A 19,979-nucleotide genomic window follows, 5' to 3' on the forward strand; every position below is an offset into this window, starting at 1 on the left:
AATGTACATGTTTGTGCATTGACTAAAACACCTACTTGTCAGCAAGATATATAAAATATAATTGATCCAAATCAGACCATATTGGATATTTAAACACTTTGTTGTTTTGGATTCAGTGTCACTTTTTAGTGCATGATAGGCTTAACATCACTCCCGGTATAACAGATGTTAGGGAGAACCCATGTAAGAACTACTGACCCACAAGAAGCTACTGGCAAACTTTAAGCAGTATCCTATGATGTTTAGCTTTTGGTCACTATGACCCATCTTTAAGAGGACTGACTCTTTGGTCAGCAAGCTTGTATATTTAGACTTAAAAACTGCTGATCACTCCTCAGACAATCTCTGGATTAACCAATTGCTTTACTCACCAAGAGCAAACTACAGCTGGCTTATCTATAAAAGGGGAAGGAAAAAAACTGACTATTGTTAATAACACATGAAATGAAAATTTGATTTCCTTTACAGGCAAGTTTTGTAAAGACTGAATGATTTTTTAACCCTAATGAAAAGTGATGTAACTCTGTCTCCTCAAAGATGAATTTTTCATCAGGGAGAGCATTAATTTATATGCAAATAAAATAGATGAAGATATTGAACTATATATATTATGCTGGCACAAATTGTGGTTCCTGCTTCTAGAGCAACGATGCAACTCCCATTTTTCACTTTCCAGCAAACAAATTTACCCTTTCAGCTAATGGAGCAACCATTTAGTTTTTTTTGGGGGGGGGGGCAAGGCTTGGATCATGTTTACAACCAGGTTCAAAGGGGGGGGTCTCATCCCAAGATTTGATGGAAAGCTCTTTTTTGTCTACAAAATGGAGTAAGAGTTTATATAAATTAAATGGTCAGCCCCTCAGTTTCAAATCTGACCAGTTGACACCTTCGAATTACACAGTGTGACCAGAGTATCGTGAATTCACGTGAGATTTTTAAAAAATGCTTACACATCTTTTCAGATGATTTCTTTGATCTAAATAGTGCCTTGCTCATTAAACAAAAAATTAATTTTGCATGCTTAGAATAGTCATTCTTTCTATGACCCAGCTGTCACTTAAAGCAAGAAGACAACCATTATTTGGTTTTTAGAAAAGAAAAAAAAGACCTGACTTTTCTTGAGGTAGTTTGAGGGAGAGGGAGAATTAGAATGGCCATTGTGACAAGGTGATTGCTGTGTAAAGGTGACAATGCAAGTCTGACTACATTAATGTAGAAGACACAGCTGATTATGGTAAAACATTCTACTGTGTATTAGTGCAGTGAACTTAAAATAGACCTTTATTTTGTGCTGATGCCATGATAAAAAATCTGATGATGGTACATTGTGATGACAATATATGTCGACATTGCTCTTACACAATTATGTTACTCTTTTCTATATGGCATGAAGAACATAGTAGAATTTATGAGTGAAAAAATATGAAACCTGTTATCTTAAAAATTGCTATATTATGTACTGAATATTTTGCCATAGCACAGATATTATTAAGCTGATCTAAGCTTACACAAGGAAAAGAGTCTAAATGGTCACATTCTGTTGAATTTTTCCATTTTTTATTTTTTTTATTTTATTTTCATTTTTTGCTTTCTATTTACAGGGGTCCACCTCCCCACAGTAGGCCATTACCTCCAAGGCCCCCCATGAGACCACCAGGACCACCACCACCAAGATTTCCACCTCCCAACATGCCACCACCTGGGGCAATGCTATCTATGCCCCCTAGAATTATCCCTCCCCAAGTGTTGCCAGGACCTCCACCTGCAGGTTATTATCTCACTCTCTTTTACTGTTTGCATTCATTCATAGTGAGCCAAAGGTATCAGTTTTGGGTGGTGGCAACAATGTTATGAGTTTGTTTAAGGTTTTCAAAGTTATATGTATGTAGGAATTGAAGTACTTTACATTTTAGTCTAGTTAGTAGTGTTGGGCAGAACCTTTGTCATTAATAGTATAGCTGTATGCCATAATATCAAGTTCAGTCGGATTCATTTTATTTGCTTTCACCAAGTTGAACATTTTTTTAACTTTGTATCTTTTAAAATAAATGTCTTGGTAAGATTTAAAATGTGATAATGGGGTGAACACAGTAACATGAAGCTTTAGACAGTCATGTTAGATTTACTTCTCTTACAGTATTTTTACATAGGCAATAGGTATTATTTTATCCTACTTCTTTAATACATTGTTGCCATATACCATAGTTTTAAAAACTGATAATTTATTCTTTATGTTTAGTTTTATCTGCCATTTAATGTTCCTGAACTCCAAATTTCTGTCAGCTCTGTTCTAATGAACCCCAGGGAGACTGATTTCTTATTGAAGTCTATTAAATACAGGGTGATAGGAACTAAAATAATTTTTATTTTTCTTGTATTTTTTAGTAATGCTTGGACCACTTCCACCTGTTCTCCTGCCTCCTCCCCCAGGACCCATACCAGTATTCCCACCACCCCCAGGGCCTTTCCCGCCCCCAGGAGTCTATGCAGAAAAACCACTGACCAGGGAGGAATTTTACAGAACCAAGAAAATGCTAAAGGAAGCTAAAGAAAAGTAAGTTATTGTCAGTAGGAATCATTTTTTGTATTGAACAGAGCTTGGCAGATGCTTGACAGTAGTGATCAGTTTGTCATCTGTCAGAGGATGCAGTACAACTATTAAATTTCACCACTGGTACCTAAAATAGATAGAATATTTAATGACTTCTGTAAAAAATAGAATTTGACCAGAAGTTACAGAAAGCATCCAGGTATGCAGACTGTTCAGCTTCAACAAGTAATGTCAGTAAACCATAATATTTGCTGCCTCGCTTGGTGCTCAGCATTAAAAGGTTAGTGCTCGGACTGGTTGTCTGGTTGTCAAGATAATGTGACTGGGTAGGACATCATGCTACATGTCTGCAGCATGATGCTCCAGTGCTAGACATCACTAAACTGCCACACTGCAGACATCGTAGCGATATGACTGAAAAATTGTTAAAGCTGCGTTAAAAATGCAAATCACACACATATAAGATTTAACCACTGTTATGAAAGAAAGAAAAAACTTGAAGTGACATTTTCAACAAAATTTGAGGTAATGTATTCAGGCGTTGAAGGTTTTAAAATTTGTATGGAGTGATTCTGAACTGCCATTAAATATGACTCAAATTACTAAAAACTAGCAAGACCTTTAAATGACCTTCACAAAAACTGCTGAGCAGAATTTGACCAAAATTTACAGACAGCATCCTGGCAGAAAGGTCTTTGAGTTGATGCACACACATAGCAATATGTCATCAGGTATAGCAATACATAGCAATCTGTCATCAGGTATAGCCACTATTACAAAGAAGCAATACATAGCAATCTGTCATCAAGTATAGCCACTATTACAAAGAAGTTAGAAATTACTTTCAATGACTTATACTCAGAAAATGCTAAGCAGAATTATCATTTAAATAACTTCTCAAAAATCACTTAACAATATTTGACCAATGTTTATGGAAAGCATTCTGATATTAATGTAATTTAAATTTGTTTAAATGATTAAAATCCCCTAATGAATATGGCTGCTGCTACTAAAGATATATATATATATATATATATATATATATATATATATATATATATATATATATATATATATATATATATAAATTACAAACAAATGCTTAACAGTATTTGACAGAATTTGACAACAAGCCTCCTAGTTTGAACACCTTTCAGATTTATATAAATGATGCTGTTCCACTGTCAGATATGGCCACCATTACAAAAAAGTAGAAACATATTTACACACCTTTATCTAAAGTAACACTGAGCAGAATTTGACTGTTCTTGAGATAAAGTGTCCAGTCTTTAATGGGCCTTTCACTTTTGGACACAATTCCATGTATATTAATGAGGTGATATGTCTAATTGGTTCAATTTTTTTTACCACTGTGGAGATAATATATTTCATGTGATTTTATTCAGACTAAGAATATGGGCCTATATTATCAAGATCTTGGCAATGTTCAATAATGAGCAAGATTCAAGCATGTTAATCAAGTGATTTTGCATCTGATTGGTTGAGCTTCTTATTTCTAGGGAAGTTGTATGTCTATTTTGAATTTGATCAAAATGTAATATAGACTTAGGTCATTAAGATCTGAGATGGATTCTCTAAGGAGTAAGGTCCATGAATATTTATGATGTAATATTGCATCTGATTGGTTGAGTTTGTTATGCTTTCCATTAACTTACTTTTATGCACAATACCTAAAGTTCTACAGCACCAACATTTGCCAAACATTACATGTAATGACTTGATAAAAGAAAGAAAAATGTTGATTTTGCAGTCAAAAGATCAAAGGTCATGGTCATATTGACTGAAATAAGAAAACTGGCTTATGCACAATAACATTAATTCTGCATCTTAGACCTGGACTGAACTTTGTGGATGGGTTGCATTTGGGTGAATGAAGATGCCTATTGATCTCGGGTCAAATGGTCATTGGCCAAGGTCACTGTGACAAAACCAAGAAAAAAATGTTCTGCTTAAAATTTCCATTCTTGACTGGGTACTTTCACCAAAGTTTGGATGACCTTCGTTAAAGGCAAGGGTGCACAACCCCTGGCCCATGAGCCGGATCTGGCCCGCAAACATGTTTTGTCCTGCCCTCAGTGCAAATTAAAACAACACAGAAATCTGGCCCATGAACAGTAATTATATTAAAGAAATTAGTGTTTGTAGCCCTAGAGTAATCTTAGAAAATGCAATCTGGCCCTTGGCTGTAAAAGGTTGTGTTAAGGTAAGAAAGGGATTAAAAGCCCAAGGATGCTGTGACCGAAAAAACAAAAATGGTTTCTGCACTAAAATTTCAGTTCTTAACCAGTTATCTTCACCACAGTATGTGGATAATTTAGATATTGGGTAAGAAAGAGGTTATTGTGAAAATTGTGTACTTCTGCTTTAACATTAATGTACGGCAATTTACAACTCTTCATGTTCATGCATGATTTTACATCTAGTGGATAGTGAGGCAAAGGTATCACTTTCTTGAGTTAATGGCTGCAATATCAGCACCAAGATCATGTTTTACTATTTTGTATTGTTCTTTTATTCAGTTCAGACAGTCTAGTTACATCTTGTGTGATGTCATGTTCCACAGAACCTTCACTGTTATTTTGACTTTGTTTCTTCTTAATTCAGGAAGAGAGATCTTATTGATGATTTTGCAAAAGAGCTTCTAGACTACAAACGAGATCAGACCAAGAGAAAGTCATTGTCAAGATCTAGATCAAGGTCAAGGTAAAGGCTTTCTTTCTAATACAAAGTATGTTTATTACTTTTTGTAAGGTAAATAACGTAAGATTATACATACAGCACAATATTTTCTAGTCGAGGTGTTTTGTTAAGTACACCCTGGGCGTATAATTCTCGTATGTTAACAAATTATCAAAACATTGCATGGTTGCATTCAGACCATAAAGATTGGTAATGCATTTGAAGAACAAAACCAGTTTTTGGAGTAAAAAATGTTTCTTTGATAATACTTCCCTGATGTCATACAGGTAAAGAAACGCCACCCACCCCCAAGCCCTCATTGCAGTTATATCCCAGTAAGAGCATGTAATCCGCTGTAGTAGTAAATGATGCATAGACAGGATTTGTTGTAAGGCCCCCAACCAAATGGAGACTAATCATATAGCTCCACCTTTGGAACCTGACAATTTTTTGTATTTTTGTTTTTAATTATCCCTGTACCCATTGTAATCTATATTGATTTCCACAGTACTGATGACCAGTAAACAAATCAGTGAAGAGATTAGCAAGGCACATGCAGTGGTACACAGTCCACCCATGATTACTTGATTTCACAAAACCATATGTCGAGTCCATATTATGTCTGTCCCAACATCACTAATAGATAGTTTGTGCCCAACCTAAAACCTGTTCTATTTATAATTTAGTATTTGAATCAGTGGACTTTCCCCAAAACTAAACAAGTTGAACCAGATAGTCTGGATGGATTTCATTGAGAATAGTCATTTTAGATACTAAGGAATTTTAATTGGGGAACTTGTTGTTTTAGTTCAGATTTGAAATTAGGAGAGTAAAAAGCTTTAGGGCCTAATGTTTATCTTGAATAATAATCCTTGTTTTATTAATTGTATACAGTTGTTTAATACTTGCAAGTCTTTCATTCAGAATGGTTAACCAATCTGGTCAGAGTTGAGAAAGAAAAGTGAAATGATATTTCATTTGAAAATTATAGTCTACATACATTGACAAGAAAATGTTGGGAATTTTTTTCTTCCTCCATTGTATTTATTTGGTGGTGGGGGACTCATTGTGAACAAAACTAGAAAATAATTGATTTTGTCATTATTGGGATCCTGGGTGGCCAAGTGATTTGAGGCACTTGCTTTTACAGATTAATTGCACATCTCTATCCATGTGAGTTTGAGTCTCGGCTCAACCAACACGGGCATGTGATATAGCTTGCCAGTAGCATATTGTGGATTAGTAGTTCTTCCCAGGTTCTTCCTAGCTGCCATGTATAGCTTATCATGTGCTGAAAAAATGTCATTAAACCCAACAAAATATAAAAGAATGTTTCATTATATTTCTGACCATAAAATTGGTTTCATTTGTCACACAGTAATCCTGTATTGAAAAAAAAGGAACACCATGGACCTTTATAATTTGAATTACGAAGTTTAATTTATGGAATTGTTGCTGGTTGATTAATAATCATTCAGAATATTCCCGTTATAAGAATTATCAAGCGAGATACAATGATTTATGAATGTTTAAAGTCAATAAAACTATTGTAAATCGTGTATCCCATTAAAAGTTTTTTGACAATTTAACAGAACTCTGTATTACCTGTTTCACATAAAATGAGCTACCAAGTAACTAAGGATATTTTTTTTTAGTCTGTTAAACTTGGGGAGCTGTAGTAGCTTGCTTTGAGCATAAAACTCATAATCCATGGGTTGCAGGTTTGTCAGCTCAGGTCAGCTGCCCTGGTCTACCATTGGAAAGGCATTTAGTCCCTATTTTCCTAACATGATATAACCAATATGTTGATAATATCACTAAAAACCAACTTTCCAGACAGCAGTTAGACTTCACGAGAAGCCTAGTTTACTCACATATAGTATTTTGTTTTAGGTTTTATGTTTACAGGTTTTACTGTACATCAGTATAAAGTTAGTCAAAATCATGCTGAAACAGCCATTCTTTTTTTAAATTCCTAATAATTTTTTTTCCCATTCTGAAAAGTCAGAAAAACTTCTTTTTTGTAACCATTGAAACTGGCAGCTATGTTTGCTTTTCTATTTTTGGGGTTGGATTTCCACTGTCACTGCTATTATTAAAGGTACTAATGCAGTGCTCAAAAAAATAAATCACATTTAGTATAACAATTGTCAACTCGTTTTTTTTATATATACAGGTCAAGGTCATGGTCAAGATCTAGGTCAAGGTCCAGGGCAAGATTCAGATCCAGATCCTATTCCAGGAGCAGATCTCGCTCAAGGACACCATTACGACGATCTATTACACCTCGCAGATCCCGTTCACGCACTCCTAGGTCAAGAAGTCGGCTCTCTAGGTCACCGTTATCAAGGTCACCTCGTCCAAGACGGGTCTCAAGATCTAGATCTATATCTCATTCAAGATCAAGAAGATCATTTTCAAGATCCAGAACAAGGTCAAGATCTTTTTCTCCAAGACGCTCCCGTTCAAGATCTCGTCTCCGTTCTCTGTCCAGAGGACGCACTCCTGTTAGATCAAGAAGCAAAAGTCTATCCAGAAGACGATCTCTTTCTCCTGCTAGGCGAAGGAGCTGGTCAAGATCTTTATCAAGATCAAGGTCACGCACTCCTCCCAAACGATCTAGTCGATCCAGATCATTTAGTTCTCGTGGCCGATCCATAAAGAGGTTTAGCCAGTCAAGATCTAGAAGTCCAGGTAGAAGGTCTTTAAAAAGATTTAGTCGATCTCGTTCTAAAAGTCCATTGCAGAAAAGATTTTCCAGAAGCCCAGTTGCAAAGAAGTTTTCAAAGAGTCCAAATAGACCTCAATCATCCAGAAGTCCTTCTTTGGGAAGACCTTCAAGGAGTGCAAGTATTAAAAAACTTTCAAGAAGTCCTAGTGTAAGAAAACTGTCCAGAAGTCCTAATAGTAAGAGATTTTCCAAAAGTCCAGGAAAGAAAGATTTACCCAAAAGTCCAGAAAGGAAGAAATTATCTAGAAGTCCTGACAGTAAAAGAATCTCTCCAAGTTCAAGTAAAAAGAGAATCTCACAAAGTCCAGGTAAAAAGATACTCTCACAAAGTCCAGGTAAAAAAAGACTCTCGAGAAGTCCAAGTAAAAAGATACTCTCTAGAAGTCCAAGTAAAAAGAGAGTCTCTAGAAGTCCATCACCAAGAAGATCCTCTAAAAGCCCATCAAGAAGGAGATCAAAAAGTCCTACTCGAAAGAGGTCTCCCTTGCCACCAAGAAAACGATCTTTGTCACCTCGACCGAGAAGGAGGTCAAGGTCTCCACCATATCATGATAACTTCAGAAATGACTGGCCACCTTACCGCAGTCCCAGAAGTCCACCTCAGCAGGGATATCCACAGGGGCGCTACACCGAGGCCCAGCTGAGCTATGGCTATATGCAGCCTGGAGATCCCTACTACAGGTACAGTGTTACAGAGAGAGAGAGTAGGGGTGTGTGTATGTGTATGTTTTACAACATGGTTTCACAGGCAAGTCATATACAGTGTACTATACATTACAGCCTGACAGCCAAGTCATATACACTGTACTATATGTTACTGCATGGTTCACAAGTAAGTCATATATAATGCACATTACAGCATAGTTCACATACAGCATGAAAGCATTGTTAAAATTAGAGACACTAAGTCAAAGTTGTGATATCATAATTATATAAAGGTGGACCAGGTAAACTTAAACAGTACATTTTGGAGGTATTTTATTTTAGGTATGACCAACCGATGGAGAATTACCACCAGTATTATCAAGACTATTACCAGAGATATGGCTTCCCTCCTCCCCCACCCCCAGGAACATATGGCAGGGTGTCACAATACCATGATGTGTCTCATCCTGGACCTTACAGGCCAAATTCACCTCCTCCCCGAGGACCAAGGTGTGTGGAACATTTTTGTTTGTTACCAGAGTGTGCATTCATCCTGTTCAGAATTGCCTGATTGTATATTTGTCTTATTTATATTTTTAAATATAAATGAAATTTATCATGTTTGCATAAACTTTGGCATTTTGTCAATTTATGATACATGTTCCATTATTCTCTTACATCTTTACCATTTTGTCTTGTAGCTCTTCATGTTTACATTTATTCTGATGGGTTTATGATCCTGAATGTTTTTCTTTCTCTTTATGTATATTTGTATCTTTTATCTTTTAGCACTTCATGGTTATGTTTATTTGGAAGGTTTTTATCTTCCTATAGTTATTTGTGCAATTCACAATTCATTATAGTTACATTTTTAGAACTGTACCTTTAATTAGCACCATATAGCTGTTAAACTCAAATACTTGCATCCTTACCATCTAGGCAGATATTAAAAAGACCAAGCCAAATGTAAGAGGTAAAGTAGTGTTTGAAATATCAGCTCAGGTATACAGAATTACATTGTGTAACAGAGTGATGTGCCTATGAAGTAATTTGAAAATAAAGTTGTAAAAGGAAATTGGTGCTCTATTCTGTAGTAGAGGAATAACATTGACTTGTCCTTGCTCTTCTCATAAGTAGCTCAAATGTTAGTTGTAAATATTGACATCTTACAAATACAGTTGGAGACCTGTGGAGACTGACAAAATCACATGGATCAGTCAGTACCATGATATTTAAACTTGTACTTATGTATAGTTGCTTTCCTATGATCATCAGGAGGTTAAGATAACCTGTTCTTATTCTGTAAATGTTATAACATGTCAGTCAATTGCATATAAGCAGAAGTTCCAATATTAGATATTTGCTCAATCGTTTTTCCTGTAGTATATTAGCAAAATTAACAACTTATAAAGCCATGTTTTTTCAATAATTCAAAATACTTGATGCTGCAGAGGCACTAATTACTGAGATATTTATATATGTAAAGGTTTACTTTTCATCCATGGTTGATAAATATGAAAAAGCAGTTGTGGTGATTAGAGTTGTAGCTTGTGTATTTTGATTATAATATATTTAGCATACTAGTATACCAATATTAAATATTTTCAGAACCCGAAGTCCTTTCCGAGGTAGAGGTCCAGATACTCGTAATCAAGACAAGCAACGTCCTGAGAGAAGGAACATAGACAGGAGTAATGAAAGACCTAAGCGAGATAACAACAAAAAAAGTTCTAGCAAGCCGCAGAAGGCTGCAAAGCCAGGAATAAAAAAAGAGGCAAAGAATGAAACGGACTCGAATAAAATCAAACCGGGAACAGCAAACACTAAAGAAGGGCTTAAGAAAGAAGGAGCCACTAAAGCTGCACCTAAGGAAAAGAAGCCTGTAGCAACTAAAACTAAACCTGGTGTCGTGAAAGTAGTAAAAGAAAAGAAAGATAAAACTTCATCTGGGAAAGAGGAAAGTGACACTTTAGCTAAAGTTAAGAAAGCACCTACAAAGAGGGTTGCAGAAGTTAAAGAAGCAGCAACCAAAAGTGATGAAGCAGAGAAAGAAAATGAGAAGCCAGCATCTAAGCCAAAGACTGAGGCTGCTCCAGAATCTACTTCAGAAGTAGGGACCACAGGGACCACAGCCAGATCAGAACCACCATCTACCAGTGAGGAGAATGCAACTAATAAGGCCAAGAAGAAACGTAAACTGAAGCCACCCCTTCCATCTGAGGTTGAAGTTTCACAGAGTGACTCCAACTCGGAGGCTGACAAGAAAACTAAGCCCAGTTTAAAGAGACCGAAAACTGAACTTGAGGCGGTAGTGCCATCCTCTAGCAAGGATGAGAATGAGAATGCAAGCCCTGCTAAGAGGCAGAAAACTGAACCAAGTCCTTCTGCAGAAAATGAGGTGGGCTCATCCACAGATGATAAAATTGAATCAGAGCTTGAGCCTCTGCCAGTTCCAGAGACGGACCAGCTGATGCTAGATCCACCAGAAATCTCCAAATGGGAAAAGGAGGAGGAGAGGTTCACAGACTCTTCACCAGATCGGAAAAGCAAAGCTGCCCAGAAAGCTGCCCTAGAGAAGAAAGCACTGCCAAGGTACAAACACGCCTACCAACAATAACAACCAAAAATTTTTTTTTTGTTTTTGTTGCTCACCAGATGAATTTCTAATTTTGTCCTGTTTATGACCTATATCATCCTTCATCAATGAGTAATTGCTGTTTTCAGCTTCTTTTCGAAATCGGCTGAACAGAATTTGACAGCATCCTGGCATAAATATCTTTTGAGTTAGTTCTTCTATCAACTGTGTCTCAGTAAATAAAAATAAAAACACTTGAAACAACTTCACAAAAAATGCAGACCATTATTTGACCATATTTGACAGAAAACATTGTGGTTTGTATCCCTTTCATGTTTATACAAATGATGCTGTTTTATTATGGCCATTATTAATAACAATTAAATCATTATATTGACCTCTTGCTTAAAAATAATTAAAATGCACTGGAAAGAAGATGGCCAAACATCATATAAAGTGTCATGGTACAAGGCCATTCAAAGTTTAAACAAATGATTTGGATAAATCGTCCAATATAGCTGCCATTTAAAAAGGTCAGAAAAACCCCTAAATGTCAGAAAGCATCATACTAACCCAGACTTCTTGGCCAGCTTTTCAAACATTTGCTTTTTAGGTAGATGCCTGTCATGTAAGTGATCTCAGGCTCATTGTGATCTCTTGTTCTTCTCAGTTTTCAGTCCAGAAAAACAGAAATGTGGAATACAGACACAGAGTGAAGCCCCTCAAAATCAAAAGCACTTATTTCAGTTTCTCAAGGTTTTCAGTTTAGTGAGGTTTTAGCAAATGCGAAATATTTCTCTTAGCGCTTAGGTGGAGAGATCAAGATTATGTGATATAGGGTCTGAGATTGCATGACTAAACTATTACCACACAAGATTATTCAATTTGTCGAATTGTTTTCTTCGTTTCATTAATGTAGGTTTTGACACAGATTCATACTCAATCAGACTAATTTTATAATGTATTTTAGTTCAATCCAACAATGCTTAGCTGGTCATTCTGACATCTTGACAGTCATGACTATTTAAATACCTATATTATTTTTCTCCACTGAAAATCAGATGAATCTGGCTTTAAGCATGTCATTTTGTTGGTCTCTGTCAACAAAGCATCAAATGCAAGGCCACATGCCTGGTTAATAAAGCCCCAATATTTAATTTAAAACATCAAATAAATAATATATTGCAAATGCATGCTTGGGGATGTGGAGTAAATTTGATGTGCCTTCTTGCATGTAATAAAATGTCACTATTATATAGGACAGCAGTTAGCATTCCAAACTTGTGACCAGATGTGTGCCGGTTCAAATTCTACCATCAGATCAGCCTGGGTTGGCGACCGTGGTTTATCCTTGGGCAAGGCACTTTAATTGCTTCAGCACTAAATACTTGTGCTGCTGTGTTGTAAAACATGAAACAAAACAATGTTTAATCTATGTATAATTTCTTGCAAAATTCTTCTGATGTTTGTAACTTTTCAATCCGTCCATCACTTTCCCTTCACTTTATGATCTTTAAACTATTTGAGATTAAGGGATGAAATTTGATGTAATTATTGATCATAACTAGAAGGTGTGTTGGGTCTGTCTTGGAGGTCAAGGTCATGGCTTACTATTTTACATTCTAAGTCACTCTTTCCCTTTCATTTTATAACTATGATATTAAGGGATGAAACTTGGTGCATATGTACATCAAATCTAAAAGGTACATCACATACAGCATTGGGGGTTATATTAAGGTCAAGGTTACATGTATATATTTTAGGTTGTTTACCGTTCTGCTTCTTAACTTAATGACTGTTTAGACAAATAGATGAATGTAATCTATGTACTTATATGTCGTCAATAGAAAATGAGTAGCATTGTATCATATCCTCAGGATCAAGGCCATAGTTCATTGTTTATAACATTTCTTTTGTTTTTTCCTTATATCATTAAATCTCTTTGGGCAACAAGGAATAACGATGATACACTAATGCTTCCCATTTTGATACAGTATCGATGGTATCTTGCTAAAAATAGAGAAATTTTTAGATGACTTCTCAAAACCTATTCAACAGCAGTTTACCAAATTTTTCAGAAAGCATCCTGGCATTGAGAGCTTTCAGGTTTGTACAAGTGATGCCATTCTGATGTGGCTACTTTTACTAAAAACAGACAAATGCTGAAGTGACTTCTCATAAACTGCTTAACAGCATTTGACCAAATTTAATGGAGAGCATCTTGGATAAAGCTTACTGAGATTTGTATAGATCATTCCAACCACCAATATGACCTCTGTTACTCGAAAAATAGAAACTGCTTAGCAGAATGTGACATCATTAACAAAGTGTCTAGACATTAAGGGCTTTCAACAAAAATTGCACAAATAATGCAGATCTGATTGCCATTAATAAAAATACAAAATCATTTGAATGACTTGTTCAAAGAAACCACTCCACAGAATTAGACCAAAATTGATGTAAAGCATCTTAACTTGAAAGGCTTTGAATTTTAAATTAATCATGCCAAGCCATGATCAGTTTTAGCTGATATTACTAAATATTGAAATTTTTTTAAAAACCTATTTTTTTTAAAAGAACCGAAATCGCTTAGCAGAATTTTAACAAATTCAGCTGAAAGCATAGTAGTATGAAGGCCTTCCAAAATTTGATGCATTGCATCATCAGTTATGGCCACCACTACCAAAACTTGAAAAATGTTTACCCCCCCACCCCCCCAACAAAATAAACATTACAGAATTTGACCAACTTTAACAGAGCATCTTGGAATAGAGAGACTTTTCAGTATTGGAGAGATGCTACTGATGTGTCATCAAATATGGATAAAGATACAAAAGAAGACTTGAAACGGTTGTTTTCTTAACAAATTCATCAACCGCAGTGGAAAAAAATATGTGCATAAATCATTCTACTGAACCAGATTTTTTCCCCAACTGTGCTTGCATTTGATTATTAGACAGAGGTCAGCCATGTGAGTAACCTCAGGACCACTTGGGCTTCTTCTTGATTGCAGATTCATTGGAAAGGGAATCAATTTACAGCTTAGAGAATATAAATATTTTGCTTTTATTTTACAGGTCTGTCATAGAGAGTGCAGAGAAGGTATTATCACAGAAGCCTATGCGACCTACATTAGCTTCAGCAGTGAGTACAACAAGCATAAAACCTCAGCCTGCAAAAACTGGACGTCGCGTCTTTTTGGACAGTGAGGGCAAACCTGAAGAAAGACGGGTTTCTAAAAACTCCATTCAGATAACTGTGTCATCCAGTGCAGAGAAGCGCACAGTTACTGGAGAGGAGGATCTCCGTAATAAACTCATTAGAGACAGAAAGTTGTCAAGAGAATCAAGAGATTCAAAAGGATCAAGTGAGCGGTCACATACTTTGAGTTCAGTAGCCACCCCAGTTCAACGAGAGGGAAGAAAACCTGAGAAAACTCATAGAGCCTTGCCCAGGAAAGAGTCTGTTATAGACGAGTCAAAATTTGAACCTGATTATGATGAAAGGACAAGTGATTCAGAGGAGGGCAACACAGACAAAGAGACAGCTAGCAGCAGAGGAAGTGGTGCCAGTCAAAGTCAGAGCCCCAGCTCAGATACCAGTCCTGCTAAGAAACAAAGGCTGGATGAAGAAAGCCAAGATAAAGATAAGAAACATAAACACAGACATTCCAAACACAAGAAGCACAAGAAACACAAGCATAAGCACAAGAAGAAGAAGCACAAGTTAGAAAAAGAAGAAAAGACTAATGAAAAACTCAAATCATCAGTTGCAACTGCCAGATAAGGATAATGTACATTTATTCTTGTTATGTGTGTTGAGGAATTACAAGGGATGTTTTCAGTTCTTGATAGGTTTCAAGTTTGTCATCTGGAAATAAAATGATGTTGTGGGTTACATTGAAAAAGAACCATCACAGTACAGCATCATATTTCTTTGTTACTGCCATCATCATTCTCATCATCATCATAGTCATCATCATCATCATCAGAATAATCAGCTTATTCATCAAGAGGGTGAAAAGAAACTTTGTTGATATGATACAAGTGTTGTCATGTACCAAGTGCAATTGTGCCAAGACTGATGTTTCACATGATATATTAGAGTGTCTATCACAGGACCCTCAGTAATTAGCATACAGAACAGGTGCTTCTGATGGTTAAATGTGATATGTTTAAAATCAAGTTGTGGTTCGTGAATGAATGTGATAAGAAATGTGTATCAGTTTATAAATATATAAATGATACAAATTAGTAGAAGTGGTTGATTGGTTGTGGATTGCTTGGTTTGATAAATGGAATCTGACTTGTCTTTTCACAAAACTGACTGCTATTTGCTAAGAAATATCACATGGGAATGTAACCTATTCCTTCACTTATGACAGGGTTTTTGAATCATTGTGGTGGATTTTACAAATTTTCTGTCTTTTTACAAGGAAAGTAGTAACTTTTTCATAACTTTTCATGTAACAAGGGCATTATTGTAAATGATTGAAGCTATATGCACTGATTTCACTCACAGGAACCTATTTTGCAATAGATATATTTTTTATTCTTGGTTTGTAATGGCACCTTTGGCACACTATTGGCTGTATCATGCCAAGGAACTGGGAGCTAAGTGCCATTCCTAGGGACACACCAAGGTAGCCAAATTGGGCTCACATGGGTGGGTATCAAACCTTCAACCCATGTATTATGAGTCTCACACCCTAACAACTGAACTACCACAGTTTCCCTTTGTAATAGAAAAATTTTACACAATTTTCTCTGATCTGTTTTGTGTTGGTGGGACATTAACAATTTGACACTCATTGAGATGAATAATGTCTCCTATTTATTGTATTGTTATGAGATCTTGTTATTAGACATGACATGAGAGTACTGTTCTCAAACAACATACAGTTCAAAATAAGAAGTGTATGCACAAGAGTTTCATTTTGTATAAAATCAGTACAGAAAGTATTGTCTTTGTATAGTGTATGTACTCTTAAAAGATGTGCCTTGATTTGTGCCCTAAATAATATGAATTTAATTATGTAATGGAAGAAGTATTTCATGACCAAATTTCTTGTGGATAAAGGGGAGAGAAAGAGTTCTGTTACCAGTCTAAGAATGAATTGGATGCTCATATTTAAATGAAAAATCTTAACATTGATTCATGAGCTTACAGGAACAAAATTGTGAGGTTGTTTTCAAGAAATAAAGAAATAGACAGTTCATAACTATGGTTTATAGAGAATCTTTTGTGCACATGCATAATAACTTGTCAGATAAATTTTTTTAGACACAACAGAACTAATCACATGATTATATAGGCTGATAAATATTGCTATCTTTTTCCATGGGGAAAAATACTATTAAAAAGAAAAAAGCACTACAAATATGGGGGAAAGATGCACTTGCTTTAGGTGTAGTAGGTTAGAGTGATTTTGTGCTGATAGCCTGTCTACACTATTTCTTTTCCTTCCCATTTGATCTCTACCTTAATGCTACATTTTTCAGTTTGATTAAAGAAAGGGGGCACTCAGAATTGGGACATATTTCTCGTTTGCTGCCGATGTCAGTTGGTATAGGCTATTTAATTACCATAACTATTAACTAGTAGAACGTCTTAATTCATGATTTGATTTTATTTTTCTTCTCATATTTCACTGTACTGATGAATCTTGCTCTATTTCATCATAATGTTTTGGAAACCAAATTCTGTATAGGCCCCTTGATAGACTCTTTTTGTCATGCTTCCATTATAAAATGATGAAATATTGATATGCTTTACAGAGCTGCTGGCAGCGTTGGTGTCAGTAACAGTGAGATTTGATGTTTAAGTTTTTGAAAAGCATAGTAGATTCAACATTACTTTGTTGCGTCTCAGACTGTATCTGACTAGGTAAACAGTAAACATGACACTCCCATGCAGTTTGCTTAATCAAGTGGATATTTTTTTTGAGAAACCATTGACCTCAACAATATTACAAGTCAAAAAGTACATGACATCACAGTGATGCTAGGCATGTATACAACTAAATTGTTCTTACAATAATATTCCTGTTATAAATTTGAGTTTCCTTTGCCATAAAGGTTTGAATTGGTAAGCTTTGTTCTCATTCTTAACTTCTTTAATCTTGACACTCACAGCTCCACCTAATGCCCCCCAGTATTTTGGGTGCCTTGTTTTGATTTCACTCCATTTTAACCCCCAGACAATGATTTGGCTTTCATTGCATGGCAATGAACACCAGTATGGGTCAGATGATCCAGGCTAAACTCCTCACATGAGGCACAATATTCTGTGAAACACTTTAAATATTACCGAAAGGTATTATTTGTTCCATGCATGATGCTTTAATATACAATGCACACAAGCATGCACACTGTAGCCTAATTTCATTTACTGCTCAAGCTGGAAGGAAAAGTTGTTGTGTTTTAGACTTTCCACTAATAATTAAAGTGAAAACTAGATTCATGTTATCATAATATATTTTGCAGGATAGATGTTTAAGTTGATACTTTTGACATTTTTCTCCGTCTCCACTAGTCTGAAATGAAGCTAAATCTCATGACAAATATGGCATTTTGAGTGTGCTTTGAAATAAGTTTGATCTGTTTTAAGATGATGGGAATATCATCACACAGAAAGGGCAAATCAACCATTTTACCTACACATTTTTAGGTACAAAAAAAGTTGTATGGGCTATACATTTTTGAATGTAATATACATATGATTTTTTTCTTCTGTTTGTATGTGAAATCATCAAATAATGATGCAGTCTCTTTAAAGTTACTGTGAAATTCTTTTGTACACATAAGATGTATGTGTTGTTTATGCAGTAAAAGGAGATCAATCTTCATTGAATTCTATTTAAATGGATAATCATGAACCATTCACACAATGTTTCACATAAAAAAACAGAACATTTTCTTGTATATTATGAAGAAAAAATGAATGTCACTTTATCGAATATTTCAGTTCTGTGATCCATGTGGATCCTAATAAAGATCAGATATAATTTTTCTGTTTTGCGTCTTCCTTTGTCTGACTTTTGTGAATGACTTGTAAGAAGTTTGTAGCATCAGATTATGTAAACAAAAAAGAATTCAGCAGATGTAGAGCAGGTGTGGAAAAGTTTGTTCATGCTTCTATTAACATATATAAAAAAAGCAGATGGAATAGCATAGTGTTTTTAAAAAGTATGCATGACAACTTGTGTCTGATAAAAATGACTTTCCATTAATGGATTATTGGGTGTGTGTGCATGTATTGTGGTGTTATGATGTCTTTGAAATAGGGTGGAACTCAGATGCAACACAAAATTGCTGATGTTGATTAACAATCTTGATTCTTTGTGATGTTCAGTTAATAGAGAAAGGTGGAGTGAACCAAATTATTTCCACAGCACTATTTATGTTCCTAAGTGATGATATGATTCAGTTTAATACCAGATGACATGCACACTTTTTGTTCTATCTGCCCATACTGTAGCAATTCTTTTTCATTAGAGAACTTAATATAAGAAATGTTTTTAGAAGATATTCTAGTTTACATCTTTCCCCAGCAATGTGGTTATTTTGCAAATGTATTGAGTTGAAAGCCAGTATCTCTGAAATTATACACACACCTAAAATGTGACTGAATAAAGAGTCTAAATTGGTATCTTAAGTTCCGAAATGACAACTACACCAGGAAAAGTTGATTCTTTTTTTTTTTGGTGAAAACAAATGGATACAAACCACATTTAACTTATTTTTCACAAGAGTCCAAACAAAAAAACGATGACATACATGATGCTTTTTAAGAAATTTTCTGAGAGAGGAAACATGAACAGATGCAGTGTTGAGGGAAAAGAGTTCTGCCACATGAAAGTTAAGGATTTGCTGAAAAAGGAAAACACAGACTAATTTTCGACTGACTCCAACAGATGGGCATTGGAAACGTTTGACAACATAAAGACAAGAATGTGGAAATACTTCACTACTTCATACTCGCTTATAAGACAAATCCCACTGCAAAACTGCACAGATCCAGATCTGCTGTCACATGATGCACTGGCAGATCTGAGTCAATGCAGTTTGTTAGGAGTAATCATTAGAACAATCAAATAAACCCTGATCTGCAGGCACATTATGCTGTGGCAGAACGGGATCTTTGTTGTTTGAAATTTGACTTTACTTACAAGCAAGTATATATATTTTTAAATGAAAGCAGAAAAAGGGTTGAGATTTTACCAAAGATAATTGATGATAATAATACTCATGTTGCACAAATAAATTCAAAAGTATCAGATGTTACAAAATTACTAAAGTTGAAATTTGTATCAAAAACGTGCATGTATCATTTGTATGTGACAAAAACATTTAAAACCTCCAGCAAATGTTGGGGGAAAAGAGCCTAGCAAAATGCCGGAAGTCCCCGGCAAAAATTCTTTGCTTACGGGAACATCGGAGTAGTTGCGATCCTTCGGAATTCACCCTGAATAAAAAAGGATAACATTATGAAGCCATTTTTTATGCATGCTTAAATTACGAAAATATAGTATTTTCGACAATAAAATTCAAAATGGCGTCAAACAGCCAAGGGAACAAAATATTTGACGCAATATGCCCACAACATTTTTAAATGTTCTTTGTATCCCTGACCACGGGAGACTGGGGTACATATTTTTAACATATTTTTCAGCATTTCCCGCTGAATATAAGAGCATTGTTTAAGTTTTAAATGAAATTAATATCATTGAACTTTATTTTAAAATGAATTAATGTTCTGACAAAATAAACATGAGA

The 19,979-nt window shown here is 35.4% G+C and overlaps 1 protein-coding gene across 1 annotated transcript in view; it reads left to right on the top strand.

The window, feature by feature from the left end:
* Positions 1–18,210, top strand: part of LOC149803069 (uncharacterized) — a 58,789-nt gene extending 40,579 nt beyond the window's left edge. The window contains exons 12-18 of the mRNA XM_089952641.1: positions 1,602–1,768; positions 2,386–2,554; positions 5,177–5,275; positions 7,428–8,663; positions 8,970–9,137; positions 10,236–11,219; positions 14,280–18,210. Of these exons, the coding sequence (XP_089808767.1) occupies positions 1,602–1,768; positions 2,386–2,554; positions 5,177–5,275; positions 7,428–8,663; positions 8,970–9,137; positions 10,236–11,219; positions 14,280–14,988 (3,532 nt within the window). The 3' untranslated portion in view covers positions 14,989–18,210. The remainder of the gene's footprint in view (positions 1–1,601; positions 1,769–2,385; positions 2,555–5,176; positions 5,276–7,427; positions 8,664–8,969; positions 9,138–10,235; positions 11,220–14,279) is intronic.
* Positions 18,211–19,979: the final 1,769 nt, after the last annotated feature.

This window comes from Sinohyriopsis cumingii, chromosome 3, assembly GCF_028554795.1.
Source record: "Sinohyriopsis cumingii isolate HCF-2022 chromosome 3, ASM2855479v2, whole genome shotgun sequence".
Lineage (NCBI taxonomy): Eukaryota > Metazoa > Mollusca > Bivalvia > Unionida > Unionidae > Sinohyriopsis > Sinohyriopsis cumingii.